Here is a 19,467-nt window from a genome sequence, read left to right on the forward strand (position 1 = left end):
GCATACTTCACACACTCCAGCACCACATGCTCCACTGTCTCATCCTCTCCCATGTCACACATCTGGTACACTTTGCTGCGGGACTCAAACCATCTATAATTCCTTGCATTCACATCCATGTACTGTGCCCTAGCACGGAAGAGAAGGACCCCACCCAGGCTTCCATCATAACCACTTTTCATACATTGGGGCCTCTTTCTCTCTCTATACCATTCCAAGGTACTCTTTTGCTCAATCCTATTTCTCCAGTCACTCAGTCCCACTCCTTTCACTACTCTGTCTATCTCACTCCTCTTCCTTACACCCCATTCTCTACCCTCTCCATTTCTAACTATCATACTTCAGTCCTTCTCTAAGTGCCTTCCTTCTACCTGCTGGAAAGCCCAACTAGCTATTAGACCACTCTTCACCACCATCCTGACACACTTTTTTCCCAACTTGCTACTCCTGACATTCCACAGAAACACTTTTCTCACTATTCTAGCGTCATTCATTCGCTCTAACCTAGCCTTATACCGTAGGGTCGCTTTTACATACCTTTCTCTAAAAGTGCTCCAACCCATGTCTCCCCTAAGAGCCTCTACTGCTGCATATCTAGGTGCATTAAGTGCCATTCTTGCAACTCTATTCTGCCCTATTTCTAACTTTTCTAGTTCACTTTCATTCCATGCAATCACATCCATACCATACATGATGCTCGGAACAGCCACGCTCTTCCAAACTTCTCGCAGCACGTCATATTTACTCGCTCTCATCCTTGCTGCACTTCCTAGCCGACCTACCCACTGACTCACCATGCTTATCTTCTCATTCTTTGTCTTACACGCAGCCAACCGGACTCATCCACATCCCCAGGTACTTGTATTCATCTGTCTGTTGCATCTCATTCTCACCTAGTCTCCACACTGAGTTCCTCTCATCCTCTGACCCATTCACAACCATTACCTTGTTCTTTTCACTGATAAACCTCACTCCAAAGTCTCTTCCATACCCATCTACATCAAGCAAACTCTGAAGCTCTTCTGCCGACTCACTCATAACAACATCATCTGCATACAAGAGCACACATATCTTATCATTCCCCACATTTACACCTGCATTCATTCTCCTCAATCTAGCAGCCAGTTCCTCTGTATATAAGCTAAAGAGGGTTAGTGATAATATGCAACCCTGCCTAACTCCTCTTTCACTCTTCACCCAGTCTGTCTCTACATCTCCTAGTTTATACTTAGCTCTTGTATCCACATACATACTTCACACTATGTTAACTATCTTTGCACTTCACCCAATCTTTTCTAGCACTCTACCTAGCATTTCTCTGTTCACCCTATCATATGCTTTCTCTATGTCTAGAAAACCTAAGTATAACTTGCTATCATCTTTTTTCTTTCTCTCAATCAATTCATTCATCACAAACATATTGTCTTCAGCTCTCCTGTCCACACGGAACCCATTCTGCTCTTCACCTAACACTCCATCTCTCTCAATCCACTTACACAATCTTTTATTCAAAACTGCACTGAACACTTTTCCTACTGTGTTAACTAACACAATCGGCCTGTAGGTGACTCTGGACAGCTTCTTGACAGGCCTTTGTAACGGCCTCACCTGTTAGAATGATAATGATGATGATGATGATGCTACACTTATTGTTGCATTAATAAATAAATACAACAAAGTAGGAGGATGGACCTTGCCACCTACCCCCTAGGCAAAGACTTAAGGTTAAAGTATCAAAAATATATAAATAGACAGTATACATAACAAGAGTACAAGTACTTAAATAAATAAATACACATATTGCACACCTTATTGCATAAACATCCTACAGTCTGGGAGCAAACTGAGGATATTCCTTGAGTATATCCCTAAGAGTGGTGGAGTCTAGGAGGTGGTCGATGAGGCACCTGTTAGGAAAAAGAGAAAAATGGCAAACAGAAAATAATCACCAAAATTCACCTTATTGATTCACATATCTAGCACACCATATTCTCTCCAAGAATTCCTTCACAGCTTCATTCATCATGTCATTCATCTCTCCATACAATCCCAGCAGCAACACCATCCATTCCGGCCCTTAATTCCTATCATTTCCACACTAACATTCCCCAATTCCCTCAGCACCACTTGCATAATTTCATTCCTGTCTCTCGCATACTTCACACACTCCAACACCACATGTTCCACTGTCTCGTCCTCTCCCATGTCACACATCTGGCGCACCTTGCTGCAGGACTCTGACCATCTGCAACTCCTTGCATTCACATCCATACACTGTGCCCTCACTCGGAAGAGGTCACCACCCAGGTTTCCCTCATACCACTTTTCATACATCGGGGCCTCTTTCTCTCTGTACCACTCTAAAGTACTCTTTTTGTTCCATCTTATATTCTTCCATTCACTCAATCAATCCCACATGTTTCACTACTCTGTCAATCTCACTCTCTTACATCCCACTCTCGGCCTTCCCCATTTCTAATAACCATGCTCCAGTCACTCTCAACATACCTCCCCTCAACCCGCTGAAAAGCCCAACTAGTTTCCAAACCTTTTTTTACTGCCATCTTGACACACTTCTTCCCCCACCTGCTACTCTTAACATTCCATAGAAACACTTCTCACTAGTCTTGCAGCCGAACATTGTCCATTCGCTCTAAATCTACCTTGTACCTCAACATTGCCTTTACATGTCTCTTTAAAAGTACTCCAGCCCGTGTCTCCCCTCAGAGCTTCTACCGCTGCATACCTTGGTGCATTCAATGCCATTCTTGTTGCTCTATTCTGTCCTACTTCTAACTTCTCTAGTTTATTTTCATTCCACACAATCACATCCATACCATACATAATGCTTGGAACAGCTACGCTCTTACAAACTTCTCGCAGCACATCATATTTGTTTGCTCTCATCCTTGCTGCATTTCCTAGTCGACCTACTCACTGGTTTACCTTGCTTATCTTTTCATTCTTTTCCTATACATAGCCATTTGAACTCATCCTAATCCCCAGATACTTGTATTCATCAGTCTGTTGCACCTCATTCTCCCCCAGTCTCCACACTGACTCTCTTTCATTCTCTGACCTATTAACAATCATTACCTTGCTCTTCTCACTGCTAGATCTTACCCCCAAAGTCTCTCCCACACCCATCTACGGGATTCAACAAGCTTTGAAACTCATTTGCTGATTCATTCATAATTACAATGTCATCTGCCTACAAGAGCACGCATATCTTATCATTCCCCACATTCAGCCGAACTGGTACTAGCTATAGCAAACAGAGGTCTCAAATATAGTGGACGGCTTGGAGAGACTTCCTGATTGATTGATTGATACATTTATTGTTGAATTAATAAATAATTACAACAAAGGAGGAGGATGGGCCTTGCCAACCCCTCCTGGGCAAAGACTTAAGGTTAAAGTATCAAAAAAATAACTCTGGACTATATACACAACAAGAATACAAATATTTCAATAAATAAATACACATATTGCACACCTTATTGCCTAAGACATCCTACAGTCTGGGAGCAAACTGAGGATATTCCCTGAGTATATCCCTGAGGGTGGCAGAGTCTAGGAGATGGTCAATGAGGCTGTACAAGTCATGCTGACCTTGTGGCCTAAATTTAGCAATGAGAGGACATTCCATGATATAGTGACGCAGAGTGTGTCCCCTTGGTGTAGCACACAGCACACACCAGGAGAAGCACTGACTTCCCAAAAGTATTTGTAGCCTAATCTGAGCCTCATTGCCACCCTGTCATGTGATGCAGTGTGTCTCCTGTAGGTGTAAGCACAGCTCTGGGAGACATGTGCATAGTGAAGACTAGTGCTACTGCCCCTATGGCAACAAAGCTCCAACTGATCACTAATGCTACTTTGTACAAAGTCCTTGATGCTACTCTTAACATAACCCAGAGTGTACTCAGTGCCAGGGTCCACTGTGTCATCTTGTAGGGCACACTGAGCAAGGTGGTCTGCTTTTTCATTTAACGGGATACCCACATGAGAGGGTATTCAGATGAAATGGACCGTGGCACCAGCACCTTCTAGGGCGTAGATGAGATCAAGACACTTATCAACTAGATCACAGTCCATGGGGGAGGTGGATTGAAGGGCGTACAATGCAGCCTGACTGTCAATAAAGAAATATACATTCTTATGGAGAGGTGCCACAATGTGGAGTGCCTCCAGTACAGCATACAGTTCTGCTCTAGTGGAAGACATGGGTGCAGGGAGCCGCCTGGAAACCTCAGTGTCAGTGTAGAGACTGGCAGAGATGTAGTCACGGATGAACAGCCCACATCCAGACCTGCTGCCATTGACTGACCCATCACAATAAACATGAATAGCCTGAACGTGGGGGTACTTGGACAATTTAGTCATGAACATGTCTTGCAGCACATGGGGGAGCCAGTCCCTCTTGGGCTGATGCAGTGAGTGAATATCAACACTGACACGGTGAGGGTTCCAGGCGGGTTGTAGCGGTGACATAACAACGTTAATACAAGCCTCGACTACACCTACACTTGTCAGTACTCCCAAGATCTTCCTGAGGTATGGTGTTGTAGGAGTGCGAGGATCATGAAACAGGGGGTCAGTGATCCCTTTAGAGAGTCAGAGCCTGTGCATAGCATCCGACTAATTGTGCGACAAGTAATTTCCTGTACCCTACACATAACATAATATTCGGTAGGTGCAGTTCAGCTCTGAGGACTTCAATCCGTGCAGTCCTGGGACATCCCAAGATTATCCGCATGACTTCATTCTGAACAAGCTCCAGGGGACGGAGTTGAGGGGCACTAAACTGTATTAAAACAGGGACGGCATAATCAATACGGGACCGTATGACAAATATATAGAACATTCTTAGGACTGGAATGCCCACCCCCAGGCCCCTGTTGGCTAGCAGCCGAAGTGGTGCTAGCCGTGGTAGACAGAGGTCTCGAACATAGTGGACGGCTTGAAGAGACCTCCTAAAGCTCATCTGAACACACAGGTACTTGTGTATATGAACTCTAGGGATGGGAATGTTATTTACAGTGGGCAGCCGAAAGACATTCCCTCTAGCTTGAAATTTTGTTATACATTCATTAATCACTAGTCCCATTTGGACACACAACACTGCCAGTTGTGACAAAGCAACCTGGAGAATCCTGGGTGTGAGGCATTGGAGGAGTATGTCATCAGCATAGATGAGGACCTGGGTGCCCTGGAAAGGAACAGCGTGCAATTTTGTCCATTAAAACATTGAAAAGCATTGGACTAAGGACTCCACCCTGTGGTGTTCCAAGCTCAAAACTTCCTCAGAGGAGACTGCACCTTGAAACCAAACCTGTGCTGTTCTATTGTACAAATAGTCCCTGATCCATCCTAATAATCTACCTTTGACACCTTTGAGAATGAGTTCCTCCATAATAACATCTTTGTTGGCCCTGTCGAAGGCACCCTTGAGATCAACGAAAGCTCTGCAGGTAGCATCCTTATTTATAAGACACTCAACAAAACAATGACTTGTAGAGTGACCTTTTAGGAAGCCATGTACATTGCCAGAGAGTACATGGCCCACCTTGTATATAAGCCTGTTCAATATTACCCGTTCCATCATCTTACACAGACAGCTGGTGAGAGAAATAGGCGAAAAGTGCCATCACCTTTGGGTATTGGGATGACGATGGCTGTTTTCCAAGAGCGGGAAGCTTGCCTGCAGTGAAAGACATGTTAAATAAATCCAAGATAGGGTTGTCTACCTTTACCTCCAGGAGAGCATTGAGGATATCATAGGTGATGCCATCCTTGCCAGGAGCTGTTGACTTGCCCAACTTGACTGCCGAGAGGAGTTCGTCATGCGTGATAGGCACACAGGTGTCGTCCAGCAGAGGAACACTGTGGCAAAGCAACTCCATCCTTCGTGGTCTTTGCTGATCAAGCGCCTCCTGGTGTTCCACAGGAAGGCCAGAGAAGGATGAGGCTTCCTTCCACTGCAAGACGAGTTCTTGTGCCCTGCCTGCAGGATCAGGGTCACACACCTGCCGTCTGGACTTGCCCCGGACGCTGTTGACATGGTGCCACACCTCCCGGAGGGACTGGGTCCTGCGCACCTTGTCCAGGAAGGAGACCCAGTACTTCTTCCTTTCCTGCTGCCGCAGATCCATGAAGTGTCGAGCCACGGTAACCATGGCATCCTGTGACTCTGTGTCTGCTGGGTTGAGCTACCAACGTCTCTGGTAGGCAGCGAGCATCTGTTGGCAGTTCAGAATGACAGGGTCGGTAGCGTAAGTCCAGCAGCGTGGAGCATGGGCCCTTGCTGGAACCCTTGGAGTCGCGATGAATCCCTCGATGGTGTGCAGGAGTCCGTCATACAGTGCCTCTGCATCAGCAAAGGAGCCCTTCACGGCAGCGTACCATGCCACCACATGGACGACGTGATCCATCATCCTGGATGGTGGCACTGTCAAGCGCTTCCTGGGCACTGCCGGGGTGGACTGCACCGGGAGGGTCGTCTCCAGGGCGAAGTGGTCGCTCAGCTATGACCTGACAAGATAAGTTTGGGCAGTATATGTTGGCATATTGATAAGGGCTACATAATCAAGTCTGCCTCCTTGAACATGTGTGGGTGTGTGGTCTTCCAGCGCACACCATTAGCATTGGTGGTGAGGTGGCTTCCTAATTCCTTATGCCTGGCATTAAGGTCACCCATGATAACATTTTGCTCTTCAAGAACATGTTCAGGAAAATTTGCAATATTTAAGGCACCAGCATGAATGTACATGTTTACAAAGTAAATAATTTCACCCACAGTGTGCAAGCAAACAGTAATAAATTCAATACCCTCAGTGACCCCCATTTCCATGAAGTTAACTAGAATCCCATGTTTAATGTAAGTGGCCATCCCCCGACTACTGCCGTCACCACAACTGAGGGTGTGGGAGGCATAACCCCGCAGCTCAGGCACCCTTGGCCCTACCTCCTGTAAGGAAGTAATGTCAGGCTTATGGAGAAGGACATGAGAGTGTAGGTCAGTGAAACGGGCATGTAGACCATTGACATTCCATGTTAGGGTGCGGAAAGTCTTACCGTTCATCGTGATGGTGTTGCATCTGTGTCTTCAGGCCATCCACTTCCTGTGTCAGGCGAGACATCTGGTCCATCAGCATCTGCATGGCTGCCATCAGATGTCCCTGGTCTGGCTCGGGGCTGGCAGTCTTCAGATGTCCCTGGTCTGGCTCGGAGCTGGCAGTCTTCAGATCTCCCTGGTCTAGCTTGGAGCTGGCAGTCTTCAGATGTCCCTGGTCTGGCTTGAAGCTGGCAGTCTTCAGATGTCCCTGGTCTGGCTCGGGGCTGGCAGTCTTCAGGTGTCCCTGGTCCGGCTCGGGGTTGGCAGTCCGGGCTGGGATTGGGCTGTAGCACCGCTTCTTCTTTCGGTTGACCAGTGTCCATTCACCTGCAGCATCCTCCTCACAGTCTGCCACAGGTGACTTGCTCTCTGAAGCAGGGGGAGCAGGGGCCATCTCTGAGAGGCTCCGGAGCTGTCCACACTACTGACAGTGGGAAACCTGAATGTCCACTTGTGTCTGATGGTACACAGAAATCAATTCCCTACCCAGTGTTACTAGTTGTCACTTCATCACCACCATGAATTTCGGAATGAATCCAGGGGAAATTGAGGACGAGGAGGTCAAGATTGTCGACCCCAGTAGAGCAATTAAATTAAAACAAGAAGTCCAGCAGCTAAGAACTTTGCTAAACACAACTTCCTTATCCTCAGCACCATCAACGTCTAGCTCACTCGCGAAATCCACCCAACTGAGCCTGACCAAACCACAGGACGTTCCCATGCTTGGATTAGATTAGTTACAAGGCTTAGATGCAGAAGCACAACTCCAAATTTTTGTTGAGTTAGTAGAGCAGTGTAGTAACCAAGATGATGATCGAGTCAGGATCGCGAAAAGTAGAGTGAGTTCAGATCTAGCCATCCTCATCCATAACAATCAAGCTAACAAAAAGATTAGTTCGTGGCCAACACTCAAAACCTTCCTGAGGGAAGAATTCAATGTTGAATTTAATGTAGATTGTGCCTGGCAAGAGCTTGAGTTTATGAAGTATGATTGGATGGAATCCCCTCAGGCATTCACTCAGCGATTCAAATGTCAACACGCAGTGGTAGAAACAAGATTCCCCAAAGAAAAATTTCCAAACCATGACCGTACGATTAAGAGGAGACTGGCATGGACTACCGAGAGAGTCACGAGAAAAACTGGAAGGATTCCTGGATGAGGGATATCCCCTAAATAAGTTCCTTGAGCGCTTAGAACATGAGAGACAAATAATGGAAGCCCAAAGCTATGATCAGGTGAATTTGATACCCCGAGAAAATAAGAAGTCAAGTCAGGAAGGAGCCGAAGTTCTCGTTAAGAGTAAATCATCTGAATTAGAGGAGCTAAGAGAAAACATCCAACAGTTAAAAGCACAGGTAGCCCAGGGAAGGCATGATTCACCTAGACCTCACGAACCTCAAAAACGTAACTATTGTGAGTACTGTAGATCAAACACTCACCAGCTAAGGGAGTGCTGGAGAAAACCTCCTCAAGGTCATTGCTTTGATTGTATAAGACCAGGTTGCTACAGAGGAGAGAAGAATTGCCCATCTATAGTCAAACCACGCTGTGGAGTCACTTTGGGTGGGGTCGGAAAAGAGGAAAAGGGGACATCCCAGCTACAGCGTTGCCAAATCTCTCCCACTACTAGGGCAATTAAAAAGGATTAGAGATCGCCTGACCCTTTTAAGCCTACACCACCCCACCACCTCTCCTCTCTCTCTCTCTCTCTCTCTCTGCATAATTTTGTAGAAAAGGGTAAAGAAAACTCCCAAAAAAACTTTCTAAATAGTATAACATACCTATTCTGCTTTCGACTTATTTTCCACACCACCACTGAGGTATAAGTCAAGGTTCTAAGAAGTAGTTATATACGTTGTATATAAGTTCCTTCTCTCGGCTTTGTATTGGTCCACCACGATTCGTGACGCTTCCTTCCATCTTGCTGGGTGGGTGGCCAGGTGATAAATGAATGACCCTGACCCACCTTAATCCCCGACCCCTGACCTGCCTGCCTTCCCAGACCTACCTGACAACCCCGCAAAATAGCGTTGCCACGTGTCGTGTTATTTATGTATGTATACTAATTGTTATTATCTATATTACAATACTACTGCATTCATAACACTACAAACCCTTATTGAATCTAAAAAAGTATTTAATGGGAAATAAAACATAAGAATAATTAGTAAATAGGTGACAAATGACATGAAGTGATGTGTGTTGGGGATGATTTGGCATAGTGGCGAGCCGGGGATTTACCGCAGCGTCCACACCCAAAGTGACTCCAGAGCTGGTTTGACTATAGGGACAGGGGATTTGCACCTCAACAACGATCACAAAAAAAATATGACTAGCAGGAGACTCTTCCTCTCCCATCATCAATGTGCAAATTGGCGGCAAAGTAATGACAGCTCTGATAGACACGGGAAGCAGTTACACACTCCTGACTGAAAAGGCCACAAAGCGAATCGGAGGTGAAGTCAACACTCGCAAGAACCCTCCAAGATTACAGGGAGTTATAGGTGCGCCCTTACGAATTCTAGGCATGGTGAAGACTGAGATTAATGTCGGAAATGAAAAAGTTTGTAGACAATGGTTTCCAGTAGTACCAGACACATATGTCTCAGTAGATGTATTGTTAGGGTGTGATGTATTAAATCAAGCAAAATTTTGTTGGGACGCCACGAAGAATGTCATGTCCTGGGGAGGTGCTTCTTACATAGTTAGTCACATCTCACTTAACAAGAAGAAAGTGTGTCATGTGCGACAGGATCCCGTCACGCTGGGAGACGCTCCCCAAGATTATACCCAAATTATAGTCCGACACAAATATGAAGGCCGCTGAGGGGGGGGGGAGACCCATCAGGGATTCCCCGGTTGCGGCGTCGCCAAACGTCGCAGCCCCAATTATAGGATTAACACTGAAGTGTGGAGAAATGCCCATCTCTCTCTCTCTCTCTCTCTCTCTCTCTCTCTCTCTCTCTCTCTCTAAAATAGACAAGTAGACATGCATCTTTTTTGTTGTTTTATTTTACTCTTTTTCCACACCACCCATGAGGTAAGAGTTAAGGTGCGGTTTTTTTTTTTTTCATGGAGGTTTTACCCTGTAGGCATAATCCTCTCTCAGCTATTTAATCAAACAGTTCTTCGTCAGAAGTGTCCTCCACATTGATAATAAAAGAATCCTCTAAGCAGAACTTGTTGATGCTGTAAATAATTAATTTCTCTTGACTATGAAGGTTACGATGGCGAGTAGCGCGGACGAGATATTCACCTTCCATCCTGAGCGACAGGGAGGGGAGGAGTGACTCGATTTGACCTGGGGATTATCAGCGGTCAGGGAGGTTAACCTCACCCATGTCCAACCTTGAGAAGTAGCAACGCTGGAGAGCAGTGGTGCTACATTTTGTGGTATCTATACAAAATTATTGTCTTCATTTCACTAAAACAATATTCAAAATCCTTATTAGAAATTTAGAGGAATACACTTTTATGACGGTTCATTAAGATGTAAGTTAATAATGAGATCGAAACATGAGATTAAAGGAGAAGGAACTCGTGAGCAAAGACTATTAAAGAAAATTGATGAGCAAAATTGGTCACACTTATCCAGCTCTGAACAGTTGGGATTGAAAGAAGTTATTCTCCAACACGACCCACTTTTCATTCTCAGTGACAAAGAATTAGGTTTAATCAAAGGTCCTCCAGCACACATTAAAATCACTGATCCTCAACCTAGCCGTGCACCAATGTACAGATATCCAGAACAGGCGAAGGCTCAAATTGCTGAAATACTTCAGGACATGGAAGAGAGGGAAATTATAGAACCATCAACGGCATCCTGGTTGTCCCCTATAGTTTTAGTTAATAAACCAGATGGGAGTAAAAGCATGTGTCTCGACTACTGTCATGTAAACAAACATCTAGCCACTGACATCTACCCACTCCCTCGCTTACAAGAGCTAGTAGAACAGGCCGCAGGTCACAAATACTATGTCACTCTCGATATGCGGGAAGCATATTTCCAAGTTCTCTTAGATGAAGAAAGTCGTTATCTCACCACCTTCAGTGATGGAGTCACCTTGTACAGATTCCGTCGATTATCATTTGGATTCAAGTGTTCGCCAGCCATTTTTTCTCGGCAAATAGCTTCGGTTTTGGCTCCTCTTTTGAAAAAGGGCTGGGTGAAAAATTATCTGGATGATCTGATTCTCTGGGCCACTAACTTTAATGAATTGCTGAGCCGCCTCAAAGAACTTTTCGGCCTCTTAACTGACCAAGTTAAACCTTAGTAAATGCAGTTTTGGATTAGAAGAAGTAACTTTTCTCGGCCACTTAATCTCAGAGGTAGGCAGTAAACCTTTACCAAAGAATGTAGAAGCTGTAATGAAAATGAACGCCCCAACCACTGTGAAACAAGTGCGTAGATTCTTGGGTATGGTAGGCTTTTACCGTAAACACATCCCCTCATTTGCAAAAATTGCAGCCCCTCTTACCAACCTTACCAAAATCAAAATAGGTTTCTCCTGAACACCGACATGTCAAGAAGCTTTCGAATGTCTAAAAAGTCACCTAATTAAGGCCCCTATCTTGGTTAAGGCACAAACAGATCAGCCATTCTTCCTAGCGACCGACGCAAGCGACACTCATGTCGGCAGGGTCTTGAGCCAGATACAACCCAACAGTAACAACTGCGCCGTAGGTTATTTTTCAAAGAAGTTGAATCCTTGTGAGACCCGTTACTCAGTCACTGACAAAGAAGCCCTAGCTATTGTTCTTGCTTGCCAAAATTTTCATCACTACCTTTGGGGGACCAGAGTCACGGTTATTAATGATCATCAACCTCTAACCAGTGTATTCAAAAGAAAGACAAAATCGCCGAGAATGAACCAGTGGATTCTGGAAATGAGAGAGTACAACTATGACATTCAGTACATAAGGGGCAAGGATAATTTCGTGGCTGACCATCTCTCTCGACCCATAAGAGTAGTAACACGAACACCCGTGGCCACCTGGCTCGGTTATGATCAAAAGGAATACAAAGTAAAACAGAGGGAGGATCCAGTATGGCAAGAATTGACAGAATATTTAGAGGGTGGCCGAATTCCAACTAAACGCTTACCAAAAGCCACTCTAGATCAGTTTGCAATAGTGGAGGAGATTCTCTATTTCATGAAATTAAAGTCAGATGGCAGTCTCCACTATACTCTCATTGTTCCTCGACAGTTAATCCGAGATGCTATTCGTCATGATCATGAGCTGTCTGGTCACTTAGGACAGAAAAAGACTATTCAAAAGGCTGAGGAACTGTTCTACTGGGCAAATCTCAAAGTTGATGTCTGTAACTATGTAAAACAATGTATTACCTGCCAAAGATTCAAGGATACTCAAGGTCTTTCACAGCAGTACAAAGAGTTTCCCCCTGTACATAAACCTTTGGAGAGGATAGGTATAGACCTCACAGATATGGTATCCGGATCTCAAGGTTACCGATATGTTCTCACAGTCATTGATCACTACAGTTGATTCGTTAGATTTTTTCCCCCTAAGAACAAAACACACTACACATGTTGTTGACGTTCTGAGACAGTACCTGGCCGACTACGGAGCCCCGACTGGCATCGTGTTGGACAATGGAGGAGAGTTCACGAGCCAAGAGTTCCAGAAGTTCTGCCAACATTACCAGATCACACTCTACTATACTACTCCCTATCATCCGCAAGGCAACGGAGAGACAGAGAGGATGCACAGGACGCTGAGGTCGGTTCTCTCAGCCTTGTGTCAGGGGCACCTGCTTCGCTGGCCCACACTTCTCCAACCCTGTCAGAGCATCATGAACCAGGCGGTTCACACCTCTACTGGACAACAACTGTTCTTTAGTTTCTTCTCAAGGTATCCATCCCGCCTGGTTGGATCAGGGCTGCGTTCCGTTGGAGGTTAGCACGCTGCCCCCCCCCCCGCAACCCCCAACGGAATCAGTGTTGCCAACCGTAGGGCAATTGCCCTACGCGTAGGGCAATTTAGCCTCATATCCTGGTCTGTAGGGCGGTAGGGCAATTTTACAAAATTTGAGCAAAACGTAGGGCAATTACGATTTCTTGGTATGAGTGATAATTATTTTGCATCAAAAGATTAATTATGTAAACGGAAAGGAAATATGCTAAAAAAAAGGTACTAATTTTTAAAAAATTCTATTACCCTCTACTATGTAACAAAAAAAACTTCTTCAACAATAAATAATAAGTCACAAGTCATAACATAAAATGCTTCTCATAAGTCTGACAGCCCCTTGTGATTGGCCCGTTTAAAGGAGAGAGCCAATCACAAGCCAGACGAGTCTGAGACGACGAATATATCCCTTGATAAACAGGAGCAGGACAGGTCTACTGTGTACATGTGAGCATGCTGCCGTCTTCTTTGGAACTGGACTGTATTAACGGCATTATGCATGTGTAGCCCCTTTATTTAGGACTGTGTTAACAGGAAAACATAGTGATAGTATGGCTGATTCCCCTTCTACGCCCAAAAAGAAAAGACAGTACCGCGGGGAGCTAGATAAACAAGAAAAGGAGACTCCCAGGAAGCAAAAGTTTAGAGATGTATGGCTACAGGTAAGAATTATAAGCTAGCCCATTTTTAACTTATCATTGTACTATGTTCAATTATATATTTTTATTAGGCCTACATTTCATTTAGGGTTCATTATGCTTCACCAGTCTATCTATATTATATATTCAATTTTTTTTCAAGAAAGATAAGATGTAGGTCTATTCCTGCACTAAACAAGAGAAAACATATTATTTTTGTTGTTGCTATATAGCAGTATATAAATAAAAAAACTACCAACTAATATCGAGATATTTTCATGATTCATCCTGAATCGTAGGGCAATGAAGGAAAATGTAGGGCAATTTCAGTGTCTGTGTAGGGCGAAGTAGTCTGTAGGGGTTGGCAACACTGAACGGAATGCAAGGGAACGCGTATAGCCATACGGGTATGGTTGACAAGATGGCCGTCCAAGCTGGCTCTCCTCCTCCTCGCTCAAGAGCTCACAGAAGACCCTCTGTTGGACGCTGCAGAGCTCCTCGTAGCACGAGAGGAGGAAATATTGCTGAGGCAAGAGGAAGAGGGAGAAGAGAGGCTGCCAAGGCAAGGAGAAGAGGGAGAGGATAGGCCGCCAAGTCCTGTGAGGGTCAAGGACTATGCAGAGACTATAGTGCCTCTTTACTCCGGGAAAGACTTCAAGAAACACTTTCGAATGCAAAGGGAAACTGTCCCTGCAGCCACAGGTGCTGGAGGGGCCTCTGCAGCAGCTACCATGGCAGTAGAGGCTGTCTCTTCTGCCTCAGAGGCTGTGGGAAGAAATGCGACACATATAACACCGTCTTTTATTGCTATAAATACTAATATTTTGGTCATATTGCCTTATTCCAGCATTCTACAAGGGATAACAGACTTACCACATTGTTTTTGATGCTCTGTGACGTCGCATAAGCTGTCAAAATAGCATTTACATCCCCCACACTGAAAATATAGTGGTGAAGCGGCGGCCATCTGCGGTTTGTTGATAAACGATGGTTGCCAGACACTGCCAAGCATTCACCTCCGAGGAGCGCAAGGTCCCGCAAGCTACCGCAAGCCGAGTAGTATGATGGTCCCCCCCAATTCGGGGGAAGTATGCCATACTGTAAGCCTTACCGTCCCCAACGGAACCTGCGATTGATGGAGAAGAGGATGAAATGGCGGCTGTCCATGCCCTCATACATGAGACCCACCAGAAAATGACCCGTAAGTACCGAGACAATGCAAACAAAAAGCGGAAAAATCAAAGTGTGGAGATCAGTACCTTGGTGTGGGTTAAGAAAGAAACCACCTTATCAGGTACGTGCCGCAAACTGAACTTGAAGTGGGACAGCCCATACCGGGTATGTGACATCAAATCAGAACATAGTATCTACGTAGTGGAAAATGTATTCACGGGTAAGCGAACACAGAGGGCAGCGGGCCAAGTGAAACCGTATTACGGAAGTGAAGGGTGGTTGCTGGAACTTTTTTTTTTTTTTTTTTTTTTTTTTTTATACCAGAGACAGTTCGATCCTGATCCGGTGGATGAACAATTACCACCCAGAGTCCGGCAGCCTCCACGTCGACTCATCGAAGAGTGTTGACAGACTTGGTTACTCGTCACCTCCAGAGGAAAGAATGATGGTGATTAGGTGTCCCTATATTGATATGTAATATGGTGTGCAAGTGTTGAGTCTTTCTGGTGGGCGAGCCGGGGCTGGCTGAGTGCTGGGAGTAACGACGCTTCAGTCAGTGTCTCTGGTCATATTTCTCTCGAGTGCAGTGAGTAAGACTCTAAGTTCTTTCGATGTCTGGAATTCAGAGGCTCTTTAACTCGAAGGAAGGGTGAATAACGCCTTCCTCACCTCTACAATCAGTACGCTTGTTTGTGTGGCAGTTATTCCAGGACCTGGTTAGCGCTCACTATCTGCCCAGGGGATAACATTGGGATGCGAAAGGTAGTGTGAAAGAGAGTGTGAATGTGAGAGTGAGAGGTAGCATGTACGGGAAGTGTTTCCTTGGGAGTGATCTAACCGGCGAGAATACAGGTTTAGCCCGGTCGTGGCGACCACGTCAGCGCCCAAGGACTGAGACCGGTTGGGGAGTCCTCACCAGCATCTCTTCATCTTCAGGAATTCAGGAAAACTGCAACCTCCCGAGGTATGCAGGCCAACTGGTGGACTGACAGGTGCCATCTCAAGAATCAGAATATAGTGTTTGCACAACCAGCCCAACATGTCGGCTCCCGTTCAGCACACCGGAGACTCCTCATTTTAATGAAGTGGAGATAGTATTGTGTTGGAACTTTGGTTCACAGTGATGCTTAAAATTTTTTCTCCGGAGGAGGGACGCGTGTAATGCCATGATTATTCCCCGTAGTATTAATATGTAAATTGTATATATAACATGGATTCCCCCCCTTTATAATACAAGTACATATGACACCCCCACTACACCAATATACAGACATACAGATATACAGACATACTCCGCACAGCAGGTAGTTGTGGATCAAGGGATTGGCAGAGGAAAAACGTTTCCTATTGGCTGATCGCCGCAGCTCCCCAAATCTAAATTTCTATGTTCGGACGCTGTTCCCCAGAATGGTGAAATCCTAAGTGTTTTGTTAAACTTTCTATCAAATTTTAAGCATCCCTGGTTCCCAAAATTCAAGTCTTATAATTAGCTTCTTTATCGGTAATTCTTTTGACATCATTAGTATCATAACATTAAGTAAATTAATCCCCACTTTTAAACTTAATATCATAAAGAGACCATTCAAACACTTTCCTTCGTCTTGGCGTCCCAGTTTCCCCCACGCGATGTCAGTCGCTGTCCATCTCTCAGCTTTCACAGGTATGTGAGAGTCATCTTCTCCATCCCCCTTATCTGAACTCTTTCCTCAAGTACTAAAAACTGACCATACAGTGTTAAGAAGTGAATACATTAAATTGAGAGTAATTAGTGTAATAATATTGAGTCGCCGTCCATCTCTCATCTTTCACAGATAAGCCAGTCTCTCGCTCTCAGCCTCGTGGCATCACATGAACACACATACACTAACATAACACACCCCCCATTCAGGGAGAAACGAGTGTCATTTTTCATGTCTTTTTTCTTGAGTAGTGTGTCCTCCCGAGTCCTCTATCTCATCATTTTTTTTGGTGATTAGAAGTTTTTTTTTCTCATTTGAGTTTTTTTTTTTTTTTTTTTCTGTGTGGCATTTTCTCGGAACTGTACTCCCGGATCGGTGTTTTGTTCTGATGGCCGGACAACCGATAGAAGTGTTATATTTACCCTAGTCTCCTCCGAAGAAAGCGTTACCTCAATATAAATAAATAAATATATATATATATATATATATATATATATATATATATATATATATATATATATATATATATATTTATTTATTTATTTTTTTTCAAAATTTGTTCATTTATTTATTTACTTATTTAATCTTTTTTTTTTTAACCTGTGGTTCCTCTCATCCCCGTGAAAGAACTATCAGGACCTGGTGGCAGCCTATCATTACTCTCCCCCACCATCAGTCATCAGTCAATAAAATCGTTTTTTTTTTTTTTTTTTTTTTCTCATTAACAACCATAGTTTTCTTCCAATCCTAATAAAAATCAACCTTCCTTTAAAAGTAAGTAAAATAATAATAATTCTTTTGTGCATGAGCTTAAATTTATCATAAACACTACACTTGTGGTGGGAGCATTACACTGGTGTGCAGCGGCGGAATTTTGAACCATTACATTCACGCGTACTCGGCAACCTCGCTAGCCAAACTTTATCCCAAAACTCCTGACACCACTTGTTACAAACCGCCGCCCACACAGCACAGCAGGGGCACCCACCGGGCAAGGCAGGGCACCCAAGGTCCTTACTTCAGCTTCCAACGCCACAACCGTAAACCACTTACTCTCAGCGGTAGAGACCAGGACAGCATTCAGGATGGGGCGGCACAGGGATAAGTTGATGAGGATCCGTGGCTAGCAGGGAATGCGAGGCACACAACTCATAGACAGGTACTCACTCAGACAGGCAGGACTGGCAGGAAACACTTAGTAAAGCTTCTTACGTTTACTTTGGTGATCACAGTACAAAAGGAAATCCAAGGTAGTACACAGGGTGAATGCGGGTTACGAGAACGAAGAGCAGGGCGGGATAGCGGGGCAAGACATCTGCAACTACTCGCGCGAGCAGTAGTGCTGGGCAGGATCCGAGTACTGGATCCGGATCCAATGGATCTGACAAGGCAAGAGGGATCCGATTACCAGCCTCTGGTACTCAAATCCAATGACGATTACTTGCCAGCTGAGGTAAATCCTGACGAATCCGGTACTTGGATATCAACTGACGATTACTTGCTGGCTGAGGCAAATCCTGATGAATCCAGTACTCAGATCCAATGACAATTACTTTCCTGGCAGAGGTGAATCCTGATGGATCTGGCGATCATTCATTATTGTTTTTCGCTTTTTGGGCTTCATGATTTAATTATTGGTAAAAAAAAAAAAAAGCAGTATTGACTAGAAATATATCTATATAAATTAGTCAGCGAGAGACATTTAGAATATGAATTTAATGTTACCATTCATGCCTCAATTTCTCCGAAGGGTGATTGGCTGATACGCTGTGACGTCAGAACGTACCATATAAATAGTCCCGCGTAGAGGGTGGAGCTTTCGATAAAGTATGGCATAATGGCCTTAAATATAATATATTAAGATTGAGATTACCAGACATACTTGAAAAAATCTTGTGTAATTTTTTGGAATATCGAACTGCAAAAATAAATATAGGTAACAAATTCAGTAAAATTTTAAATCTTCTAAGTGGTGTTCCACAACGTAGCGTACTGTCTCCAACACTATATACTCTGTTTAGCAACGATCTTACTCCACCCGCGTATGGTTGTCTTGACACTATGTACGCTGATGATGTAACACAAATAATCACTTCTCCAAGCAAGTCAAAGCTAATGATGAAAGCTAAAGTGGAACGTGAGATTGAAAGAATAAGTAAATTTGAGAGAACTTGGAAAATTAAAAACTAGTGAAAAATTCAAAATAATACTTATTGCACAACTTAAAACAAAAATCGTCAAAGTAAATGGAAAAGAAATCGAAACAAGCAAAAACGGGAAACTTCTTGGTCTAAATATAACAACACATGGATTCGTTAACCACATTACAAACACAATAAAAAGGGGTAATGGAGTTCATTCACAATTAAGAAGATTTAGCAGCCTAACTCCTAAAATAAAGACAACATTAATAAAAACCCTCTTAATTCCTGTAATCACATATCCTTCAATACCGCTATGCATGGCCTCTAACTCTCAAAAAAGGAAAATGCAAAGAGTACTCAATAAAGCATTAAGATTTATTCACTGCAATGAACAGCAACAACTAAATACTGCTGAATTACATATTAAATACGGCATAACCCCTCTAAATATAGTAAATCATCAAAGGGCACTAAATACATGGGAAACTATAAAAATAAGTGAGAATGAACAATATAAAACATTAATAACTCCACACAATAATACGCATTCCTGGTTTTCCAAATGCAGTAAGATAATTACAATGGAAACACCTGAAGCGATTATAACCTAAAATACTTCTAAAATACGAAAATCATGGAAGAAACTATAAAATGTTGCGAGAAACACTCCGAAAAATCGTTACAATCACTATAAAACACACGTGTCTCCCACGAGTAGGAACACATTTAGCTGGGAAACACTATAGGCAACATCACCAGACGGGATTATTGTTCTTTTTAGTTT

At 44.0% G+C, this 19,467-nt stretch overlaps 1 protein-coding gene across 1 annotated transcript; it reads right to left on the minus strand.

The window, feature by feature from the left end:
- Positions 1–6,925: 6,925 nt before the first annotated feature.
- LOC123499306 lies at positions 6,926–8,003 on the minus strand. Its single transcript, XM_045247115.1, has 2 exons — positions 7,078–8,003; positions 6,926–6,970 (listed from the first exon to the last, which is right to left on the minus strand). Exons 1-2 carry the CDS (start codon positions 7,509–7,511, stop codon positions 6,964–6,966), a joined length of 441 nt encoding a protein of 146 aa, XP_045103050.1. The 5' UTR covers positions 7,512–8,003; the 3' UTR covers positions 6,926–6,963.
- Positions 8,004–19,467: the final 11,464 nt, after the last annotated feature.

Source organism: Portunus trituberculatus, chromosome 49 (genome assembly GCF_017591435.1).
Source record: "Portunus trituberculatus isolate SZX2019 chromosome 49, ASM1759143v1, whole genome shotgun sequence".
Lineage (NCBI taxonomy): Eukaryota > Metazoa > Arthropoda > Malacostraca > Decapoda > Portunidae > Portunus > Portunus trituberculatus.